Genomic DNA, 11,949 nt, shown 5'->3' on the forward strand with positions numbered 1-11,949 from the left:
AGCATCTACCCATTCCTACCAGACTGTCACACAAGTCTAAGCTGTTGTGTGTAATACAGTGTACAAACAGATCACAATCAATCCTGGTTTTGCATGCAGCTTAGAGGACTTGTCTACCCACCAGAAGTATCAACATGTACCACTGGCAGTGTATTAGGCCCTCTGATGCAAAAAAATTAAAGCAGTTCAGGCTGTCACACGTCTCTGCATGATGGCTGCTTACCATCTACTTCCTACAATGCCAACATGGTCAACCACTCCAGCATGTGCTTACCTTTGCTGGTATTATATGTGCCCCAGATGACAAGCAAGGCTTTAATGACAGAGGTGTCAGAAATTAAGAAGCATAAATTACACCCAAGGAACTTTTAGCAGAAACACTCGGTACACACTAAACATTAACTTTAATCCTTTAAAACTATGTAATTGTTATGTAACCATATACCCAATTGAAAACTAAATCTTACCTCCTCAAGGGAGACTGGTGTCAGTTTTGTTTTTCTTTCTTTCTTTTTTTCTTTCTTATTACGGAGTACTGGAATTATTCATTTCGGCCTAACACCTATGACAAATGACGATTCATTCTTTGTTGATCTCTAAATAAAAAATGGATGAAGCTATACAGGACAGACCTTAAGCTTTTTAACACTTTCCATGAGATGCCGATGTCAGCATCTTGATTATATTTATCTTGTAGTTGTAGCGGTGTAACTCGTATTCAATGAACGGGCTTGATTACATTTTCTGTGGTTATTAATATTCAAAGTGAAAGAATGAACAATACAGCTGTGACTTTATAACAGGAGTATTGCAATGCATCATCGAAACACTGTACATCAGGCAGCTGGTGCTGCGCACGAGAATTTGATTCCTATTGAAGGAGAGGTATTGACAACTGATATGGTTTTCCTTGTTATCAGGCAATGCACTATATCTTCAGTGTCATCATTTAACCTTTATACAACTTCATTTCATGGCCATTTTCACACCACACCTGCTTCAAAGCCTAACATATTGAATGTTGACATGTGAAGTCTTATTACCAAGTTTATCTTCCCAAGATAAACACAAATACTGCATTCCATCAAATCAGCAAGATTCTCTTATGCTATGGAACTACGATTCACAATTAGATCTGAGTTCTGCCGTGAAACAAGACCAATTTCTTGTGCCATCCACCAAAAACTGATCACTGGAGAAAAATGGCACATTGCAGAAAAGGAATACTATGGCCTTCAGGTTGTTTTGTGCATCTTATTTTTTCCTTAAAAACCAGGATGCAATTGATCTTGTGTGGACAATCTGTGGAACCAACTAAAATGGATCTTATTGTAACAACTATAAAACAGTCTCCTTTAGGTTAACACATTCTGAATCAATGCCAGGTGGCAGTTCCTTTAAATTCTCTGCTTTATAATTCATCTGCATGGCAAGCCTCAGCAGCCAAGGGAAATTGGCCAAACCTTAAGTCTTCCATAACAAGTGGCATTTCCCCTTTATTCTCGCTGTTACCAGACCATTTCATTCATATCCACGGCAACCCCTCATTTGTGATGGGATTAAGAGAACTATATCCAAGATATTCATGGGTGGATATGATGAAGATCCTATAAAAATGGACTCATAGATGTCCACATTAGCACACAGCATAACTGTGCAACATGTGTTCAATGGGCACTTTCCTTAATATTCAACAAAAATGAAAACGTATAATGTGTGGATATAATCTCTATTGACATTGAGGTAGAAATATTCATGTCTTTACATGAATTCATCCCACGTGCATTATATATCCACTGAGGATGTGACTAATAAACTTACCTCGAATAAAATAAATTCAAATTCCTCCTCTTCCATATGGCATACTACCTTCTTGCCACTAGGACTGACCAAATTACAGCAGAATCTACTAACCCAAAATGATACATTATCAGCTTGCAAGAGGAAATGTGATCTACACACTTTCGAAAGTGCTCTTATTGAAAGAAATTCCCATGCATAAAAGTGATGTGTTGGCTTCCTGCCAATTCTAAAAGTCACTACACAGAAAGCAAAGACGAATGAAATTTTCAAATTCTGTATACTAACCAAAGGTGATGTTCTCTTTCAGCTTCCAGAGAAAAATAAGATAAATTATTTTTTTCTTTTGCACCCACATGCCACCCCCGATCTCCAAATTCCAAATAGCAATCTACATAACCTACTAATAAGCCATGGACTTTAAAGAACAATGAATTTATTCGTAATCAACACAGCAAACATCCATAATGATCAGATACAACTTTTTGACATCATATCCAAAATATGGCAGCCATACATATATTTCACTTATTCAAACTTCTTCACCAACTGAGAAAATTAGGTAAGGAACTCACTGGGGAGTTATAGGGGTTTAAGAGAAGGTAAATATATAGTCTATGGTAACACAGGTATGAGAGATGAGCTAAGACGAAAAGGAAACGAGGGTGGTGGACAGGACCGAAATGTGGGAAGAAGTCCTTGGTATATAGTGATAGGTATGTGAGAAGTATCTGGCAAGAATAGTCACGAGATACTTAGAATGACAACGGTGCCAGGTTGAATTTTAGTGTGGGAGGCGATTTGGAAGTGGAAGTGGAGTGGTTATGAACTGACGAAAAGAATGAAGTGGCCCAAAGGTATTTCTTGTCTGCTCTGTACTTTTTCACGTGGCAGAAGCAGTGGAGGTAAATCAGATTAATTTTGAACCCAACTGTGTCTTACTACACTTCCTCTGACCTAAACAATGGACACAGGACAAAAATAATTCTTTATCCACAAAAAGCAAAATTGGGAGGGACAAAACATGGGACAGGTGTTACATATTTGCATACATGGTTTAATGTCAACCCATCCAATTTTTGAACAACAACTGATTTGATGGAGGATGAGGATGAGGATGAGGATGAGTAGTAGTAGGAGGGAGTGGCTCAAAGGGAAAATATTAAGTCTTCTCCCCTACTCTGAAGATGATGGTAAAGCCTTGCTTTAGATCACTCTGGATGTTTGAAATGCTATTAAGTATCTTCCAAAAATTATGAGCATTCACTTCAGCATAAAAAAGCCTATATCCTTAGCACCATCAGCATTAAAAGCACTGTATATCAATTGCAATTCCAAACTCCAAGAACTTGGATATTATTCTCATATCCATATACTGAGGTCTTCTGGACCACAATAACAAATTGTAGCCTCTCAGATAAGAGCAGTAGGAAAAAGTAAATATTTCCAGGAGATATAGAGAGAAGCTTTAAGAAAGTTTAATACTGAGTGGCAGGTTGCAGCCAAAGAATGAGAAGTGGCAAGAACCTTTAATCTAGTCACACACAATGCACGCACAGTGATATTTTTTTTTTTTTTTAGTTTTCTAATGGAGAATAGAAATTAAAATTCCAACTTGTTCCAATAAAGTTGCAGATTAATACACCCAGCCATGCACACTTAAACCATGTCTCAAATATGCCTATGCACATCAAGAGCCCAGACAGAGAAGTAAACAGACCATTTAAAGTTTCAATAGGTCTCCTCACATCAAGGTGAGTAATATGGGAGAGGAGAGATTTTACAATTGCACCAAGAAATATTTCTGACAAGATCAATTACATCTAATTAATGTCAAAATCCGAGGCCATAAATATATATTTTGGGGGGAGAGGGGAGGAGAGACAGACACACAGATAGGCAGTTATAGAGACACTGCATCAGAGATTGAGAGATAGAGTGAGCGAGTGTGTGCGTTTGTCTGTGCAAGGAAGTTTAACTTCCAAAAGTTTAAACAAAGTAACAAATGAAGTGGCATGTTTGCAAAGCATCCACAAGTTCAGAACAAATCATAATGGAATTGTGACAAACTTGATACACAATATCACAATTGTGTAACCTCCTGAGGTATAACATGGCAAATGCACATGCATATGTATGCACACATACACAAAATGGAACTAAAAAAAATGGGGTGGGGGTATTGATGGTCATAAATGCTTTTCTTGCTATTATCAGGTGAGGTGGTCACAATATTTTTACAAAAATGAGTGAAAAAACATATAACTTTAATTAATAAGAAGCAAAACATGTTAAAAGGAAGGAGCGAGTCGATTGAAAATATGCTTATGAAGGGTAAGGTACCAGAGATAAACAGTAATATATATATACACATACACACACATTTTAAAGACTGGTGGTATGGATGTGAAATATGGCCAGTAACATTAAAAAAATAATTCCATCAATACTTGAAATCTACAATGACAGTACTTGTATAAATTTGAGAGCAAGGAAATCAACAGACAATACTAGAACACCCACATGAGAAATACAACACATGACGACAGGGTGGTTAATGGACACAAACAGGGGAGCCAATGATTCTGTACTAATCCATGATGAACACAATATGAAACTTCTGTCAAACTGCATGGTGGTTGCGAGCGAGTGTGGGATGAGAAAGGGATGTGACCTGTAGCAAAGTGGGAATGGGACATGACCATGGACAACAAATTGATGGAGGAGAACGAGCAATGAAGAATATTCAAGGTTCCCAAAGGAACTGCATATTACTTGGATGAAAATTATGCTGGTGAAGAGATGGACAAGGGTGAATAAGGGGGTGAAGGGGAGAGGATGAATATGTGAAGAGGGACGAGAGTGAACTGGCGGGGTAGGGCAGGAGTTTAAATTACAGTCGCACTCTTCATTTCCACTGAAAATTTTGACTTTTATTTCCACCTATCTTTATCCAAAATATTCACCAATGGGATCAATTACAAGCACCTGCTTCCTCCTTGATAACCATTTTCAAAACTCAAAGGGTTGTCACTCTGTCTTTGGGCTCCGCTAAAAATTTCATCTGTGTTTTTCCACTTTTCCACCTATGATGTGCTGACGACAAATGACCGTTTCCATCCTCCTATTACTTTCACACAGTGACATAGAAACACTCCCACATGCACGTTATACCCAAGTCCAATGTTTCTTTCCGGAGATTTATGCGAGGACTCAAGGACTATTGTCAGCCACTGCAGGATTCAAATTGGTGAAACAGCTATCATAATTATATATCCACCAAACATGCTCACCTTAGTACAACCCAACTGACTAGGTAAAACATAGCAAGCTACAAAATATTTTATTGGCTAAAACCTGGTCCTGTTACCCTTGTTAATATTCAGTTTTGGTTACATAAAAATGTTAACTTGTTAAATGAAATTTCTAGACACTATATGGTAATCGATACAAATTTGCCTAATAACAAAACAAATATTTCTTTACGGAGAAATACTGTACGATCTGGAGTATTAGGTTCCAACTACAGCAAGACAGCCAACCCCTTTTGTCTCACCAAAATCTATCCTTGACAAGGAAGGTTCCCTCAGTAAAAACAGCAGTAGCCATATATTTACTATAACTATAGTATGTTTATAATGATAATATTGGTTTAAAGAGGTATTGATGTGAGTAAAAGGAAAGAGATAGGCAGTACATTTGTCAGAAGATAGATGTGTTGGCATCAAGTGAAACTAAGTTGAAAGGGTGTCAGGAGTGAAGAGATGATGGAGAGAAGGGGTGGCTATACTAGTAAGTGAAGAGTGGAAGGTGGTTTCTTCAAGGTTCTTGTGGATGAAAGTGAAACCGGGGAGATGTGGGCCTTTGTAAGTGCATATGGGCCTGGTGGCAAAAAGAGTATAGAGGAAAGGTAAGCTTTTGGATAGATTTAAACGAATGCATAGAGGGATTTGGGAGAAATGTCAATGTAGTAGTATTGGGAGATCTCAATACTATGGTAGGAGATGAACCAATAGAAGGAATGGTTGAGAAGTGTGGAGTTCCAGGAAAAAATTAAAGTGGAGAGATGATGCATCTAGATTTGAGGAGTGCAAATACAGTATTTAGGAAGAAAGTCAAGCATTAAGTACACATGGGAGAGGGTGGTTGATGGAAGGGTGGTAGATAGGGTTTTAATGGACTATATGGTGGTAACTGTAAGAGTAGGATGAGTTTTGGATGTACATGTTCTTTGGGAAGAGTGGGGGAATATCAGGTTATTTTTTGGTGGAAGGGAAGTTGTGAAGGGAGAATACATGGAAAAAGTGGAAAAGAACAGAAGGTAGGGAGGTGCTTAGAGTGAACTGCTTAAACAAGAAAGAAAAGGAGTACAAGAAGCTGAGAGAAGAGTGGTAAGGAGTGAAGGATAGGATAGAACTAGGAGTGGTGGAGGAATGTGGAGTCGCAAAGTGTGCAAAGATGGTGTGTGGAACAAGGACGACAGGAGGAAATAGAAGAAAGGGTAGAGAGTGGTGGGGTGATGAAGCAAAGAAGGTTGTAGAAGACAAGAAAAAAGCATCAATAGATTGGTTGCAAAATAGGACAAGAGAATTGTATGAGAGGTGGTACAAAGAAAAGAGAAGTAAAGAACAAGATAGAGGCAGAAAGATATGTGAAATGGGGTAAGTGTGACAAAATATTGAAAATAACTAAAAGATGTATTGGAAAGAAATTAAAAGAGGAAGTGGAGGTGAATCAAGTACAGAACAAAAGGTAAAAGGTGCAGCTGGAACAATGATAATAAAAGATGGCAGTAAGAGGAAGATGGGCAGAGTATTTTAGGGAGGTGATTAATGTGAATGAGAACGGGAGGGAAAGGTAGTTGCAGTGGGAAGTGCTAAGAAAATGAGTGATGAATGAGGAAAATAGTGGAGAAATAAGGAAAGATGAGGGGAAAGCAGTTATTAAGATGAGAGCAGGTAAGGCACCTGGGTTGGATGATGGGTGTCATGTACATACATATACCAAAGGCTTTTTCCCCCTTACAAGGAGGGTAGCCAAAAAGGCAGAGAAACCACTCCCACCCATTCCATTCCCTACATAATCCACTCCCCTCCACCCTCCTCCCCAACTCTTATCTTGGCACCTCCTGGGACGGGTCATCCCTGCATCCTGTCCACTACCCTGGGTCAGAAGCAGTGTCGCAGGACAGTACATCCACCGCAAGGCTGCTTCATAAATTCGGATAACCCATTATCCAGGAGGAGCCAAGAAAAGAGGGAGGGAGGCATGGTGAATGGGAGTGGAGTATTGTGGGAATGAAATGGGTGGAAGTGGATTTATGCCTTTGACTTTTGTGTCTCCCTTGTAACGGAGAAAAAGCCTTTATATGCATTTCTATAATCTTCAGCTGTTAACCATTGTGTAATAACTCAGCATACAGAATTCTGATCAACATGCTCCAAATTCCCTATGAAGCCAGTTACTTTCAGTTGCAATTTAGGATGTCAATGGATAGCATGCAAGTTTGGCAGAATCAGTAATTCTTAAGACAATAAACAGACCTGACATGATTAATGCTGAGGGTACCTTCCTTTGCCGAGAAAAGAGGGAGGGAAGGAAGGGTGGAATGCAAGTGGAGTGGGTGGGGATGAAATGGGTGGTAGGGGTTACTTGGGGGGAAAAAGCCATTGGTATATGTAGGTATGCATGTACCTTCCTTTACATCAACTGTGGTATTTATAAAGAACAGAAAAAGAAAGTTGTTTGCGAACTTGCATTGCCAAGTTGTGAAGTTAACGACTTCTCTAGGCATGGAACATCTCCATGGTGGACACCCTCACTTGATATAATACAGATTGTCTAAACAGAACCAACAAATGAACAAACAAGCACCTTTTCTGGTAATTACCCCAATTGTGGAGGTTAATTTTTTTTTTAATTCCAGGGGGGGGGGGGGGCATTCCTCATTCTAATCTATTATGCAGCAAGTAAGGATTGACATCCTAACATTTTCCCCACATTTGGGGAGATAAAAATAATCAGAATGACTTCAACCCTATTGTATTGACTTACAAACCTGTACGGTCACCCATGCAAGTTTGTTTGTTACCCTTGTTGCAATTATTGGTTGGACATTAAGTAATGCAAGGGATGCAGTAGCCTTTCTTGTATCCACGATTAATGTTTTGTAGTGCTATGATACCACAGCTCAAAGTATTTTCCCAAGATACTTTAAATAAAGCATAAACACATGAACAAATGTGCAGCAAACCTCCTAACATCAGGTGTCAATCAAAAGTGGAAAAAGTTGATAACGGGATTAAGCACGTGAGCATTTGGGTGCAAGGCAGTCAATGACATAGTGATACCTCCACTACATGCTTTAGAGGCAAAGAAAACCCAAAACAAAATTAAAAATTATTAAAGGGAGGTGGGATGGGGGAAGGACTGTGAAAGGAAAGGAGAGAAGACAAAGGATGTAGATGTCAAAGAGCTTAAAAGGGAAGACAAAATATGTACAACCGGAGACACACATGAAAACTTTGCAACTGCTCCAATTCTATCTAAATATGCATCTCCTAAAATGAGCTACCCAAGTTCAGCAGATCCTTCTGTTTCCTCTATTCCACTGCCTATGGTAACTTCTCTACCCTCAACAAAAAGAAATCCACCATTTTCAAACTTATTTATATATTCAACATTTCCATTATATATATCTTTTTAATAAAAACATCCTTCTCTCTATTCAAAACACTCCCTCCAACACATCTATAGCCACTTCCTCCTTCAATAAGCTGTGCCCCATTTCCAATGGCTGACCTCTTGAGGTATAATCAAGTTCTGCAAGTGAACAATGGAGGCAACCCGTTCATGATTTCATTCAGTTATACAAGGTCTCCAGATTTTAATAAGTCCCAAACCTCAGATTTCCACTCCCTCCATTCTTACATTTTTTATTTTTAGAATGCTGCCAAGCCATTTCATTTAACTCGCAGAAACTAAACATCTTTTCTAGGTCTAACCCCTTACAGTTCTAAAGTTCAACCATAATAACCAAGCACATCTTAACTATAATCAAACAAGTTTTCCAATGCATGCCCTCAATATTCCTTCATCTATATACCAAAGGCTTCCCCCCCCCTGTAAGTGAGACAAAGTTCAAAGGCACATAACTACTCCCTTGTTTCCCTCTCATCTCATCTCCTTGTGGAATATCCCACAAGGAACATTCCTTCTTAATATGTAAACAATTTCCAATATCCTTGGCCAAGCTAAACATGCACTGGACTAACATGACAGCTTCAGCCACAAGCAAGTGCTTCCTGGTATAAATTCTTGACCGAACTATTTAGGTATGTTGGGCAACAATGAACACTCCAACCACATCTAAACATGTTCTGACATACAATCCTCAGTAAACTTCATGTAACCATAAGCCCTTTCATTGCATGATATAATCTTCAAAATTCTAGCTGCTCTATACTTTCACTCTGTTGAAGAAGACAAGTTACTGACTACCTCAACTCTCATAACCATGACATCTGTTGCAACCTTACTTATTTCCTTCAAATATATGTATATCCATATCTAGTGATCATCATACATACTGGGACCAATGATGAGCACATGCTTGTGGTGGTCCTACAAGATAAAGGACAAAATCACCTATCTGCTGCCCTGCAATATATGGGAGGGCCTACGGAGCATTACCAGCTACTATGGGGATGAACATTTCCAATCAGTGAAACTCGAGACATGTACCTGCTATAGTATCCAATTTACCACAGCAAAAAATCTATGTGCTCATTAAACCTAACTTGTTTCATTGCAAAAATCAAATTCATTCTATGGAGGAATATAATCTATAACCACTTCCTCTTTAAGCACTTTTCCCCAACCAATGAATTTCTCTAAATTAAGTTTGAATGATCCACAAACAGCTCCCTGTTCTTCCACCTGCAAGTAGATGTGCCTATAAAAGGGCCTCACATCAATGTCAATTCCCACAGCAATCCACTCAAACAGGGCAGCTAAATATCAAATAGTGGTCCAACAAAACAATAGGAGCAGTAAACTATCATCAACAAATGCATTAATTGCTGATTTAATATTCCACAGCTAAAGTGCCATATGACAGACAGCCAACAAGTTGAAACATTATGTATTTATGTATATATTGCAATTTTATTCTGGCTTCTAGATGCCTTAACATTCCCTTTACATCTTTCAGTGGAATGCAGGATTAAAACTTATCCATAACAAGGCTGTATTTTGACCTGGTGGCAGTACTGCACTTTACTTGGCTGTTCATCTTAAAGAATCTTCTGTACATAATCATGAACATTCTTCAAGTAGCCTCTCACAGTTACATTGCCTCTTGCACATTCCTTCCATTGATATAGATAGCCTTCTCCTCTTCCACTTTTCACCTCAGTTCCCAATCTGTACCTTTCCCCACACATACAGAAGCTTTCCTCTTTTCATTTTTACATCTTTGAGTCTGTTTTCAGCCCTCCCACATATTTTACACTTCTCACAACTGTTCTAATTTATCAACTCCGCCAAACCACTCCATAAAGTCAGCAGGACTTTTAGCAGTCAATATACCAAAACCACGCATTCCTATCACATTTCCTACGTTATACATCCCTCCTCCAACACCTTCAATGATCACATATCCCCAACTTGCTCCTCATCCTTTCATCAACCTACACATTCAACCAATGTTACTTCCCTCCCCATTAACAGCCACCCAGTAGTTTGTAAACAACACTACATACTCCCATCTCCAAAACACACTTAATGTGCATTTAAAATTGAATACATTACTAAACATCAAAACGTCTTTTGACACGTGCCTCTAGCAGTCTCTATCTGACTGGTACTCTAAAATTTCTTGAATTCCCTTAAATATTCCACATCACAAATCCCATCATACTCCAACTGAGAGCCATGATAATTAAAATGTTTCTTATACTCCACAGAACCCATACATTATCGACACTTGCCACAATGCCACCCACTAAACTAAATCTATAAACATTTAAATCCACAAGCAATATAAATATATAAACCCATTCTCTTTTATTTCAAAGCAAACATCTGGTTTAAATACCATCCTCCACTCCTATAACTGAATTACCAGGCCAATATAATTTAGTAATTAACTGTTTTCTGATTCTATTAACCTATCAACTGATTCTTTTTGAAAGAGCTTGTATTCCAAGTGAAGTTAACCTCGTTAATGTAGCCAAAGTTTTGGTAATTTGTACTAGTTATGATATTGTTAGTTTGGCTACCTTGCAATAATTAAATCTTGTAAACCTTCAAATACAGTACTTACAGAGTCTGATATGAAAATGGATTCTATCAATTTTGTGAAAAATGACTAGATTAAGAAGCAGGAAAGACCATGAGAGTGTAGTGTTACTCACCATGGCTGGGGGGTGGGGTGGGGTGGAGGGTGGGGGTGCAGGATATTACTTACCTTGGTGAATCCCTATGGGCGGTCTCATACCTCCAATGGGGAGGGGTGGCACACCCGTGTGTATGGCAGGCACTGCCGACACCATGGGTTGCATGGCCGACATCACTGGTTGTATGGTAGGTCGCATGATGGCAGTAGGAGCCAAAGATACAGGTATTGCCATATGACCGGGGGCCTGTATCATTGCTGCTGGGGCCATGGTAGTGACCATGGGAGGTGCTTCCACTACCACACCTGGTGCACCATGCGGGGCTGCAGGTCTTAGGCCTGCGGGGGTCATGTAACCCCCTGCCGACACAGTCACAGTGGGCATGGCTGGACTATATCGCGGCATCTTGGCCCTCCGCTCCTCCTGTAACAAAGACTGTATTGCAGTGCACCGTCAAACCCAGGGTTAAATATGGCCAGTGTATGCAAGGCTCACCTGCAGCCGGGGGGAAAAGTGACAGACTTCCCTGCAGCACCAATAAATCAATACATTCCTCTACCAAGTACTGAATACAGTTAATTTCAGATCTATGTGCCATGCCATAACAAAACATTCAATTAATAATTAATGTCCTTTATTTTACCATGAACAAGGCTCCACTTTTATGTTCAATCAGTTCTTGCTGTGGAAAAAACTGCTCAAGCTACCATTACCGGGTTGCGGCACTTTTCCTGCCCCTGGCCTGGGCTTG

At 39.3% G+C, this 11,949-nt stretch overlaps 1 protein-coding gene across 7 annotated transcripts in view; it reads right to left on the minus strand.

Annotated features, from left to right (window-relative positions):
• The window catches only part of LOC143035337 (BUB3-interacting and GLEBS motif-containing protein ZNF207-like), a 62,905-nt gene that overhangs the window by 26,077 nt on the left and 24,879 nt on the right, over positions 1-11,949 (minus strand). For all 7 annotated transcript variants that reach the window (XM_076202303.1, XM_076202305.1, XM_076202304.1 and 4 more), the window contains one exon: positions 11,270-11,621. In XM_076202303.1, the coding sequence (XP_076058418.1) occupies positions 11,270-11,621 (352 nt within the window). The remainder of the gene's footprint in view (positions 1-11,269; positions 11,622-11,949) is intronic.

This window comes from Oratosquilla oratoria, chromosome 18 (assembly GCF_046742065.1).
Source record: "Oratosquilla oratoria isolate Oo_2021 chromosome 18, ASM4674206v1, whole genome shotgun sequence".
Lineage (NCBI taxonomy): Eukaryota > Metazoa > Arthropoda > Malacostraca > Stomatopoda > Squillidae > Oratosquilla > Oratosquilla oratoria.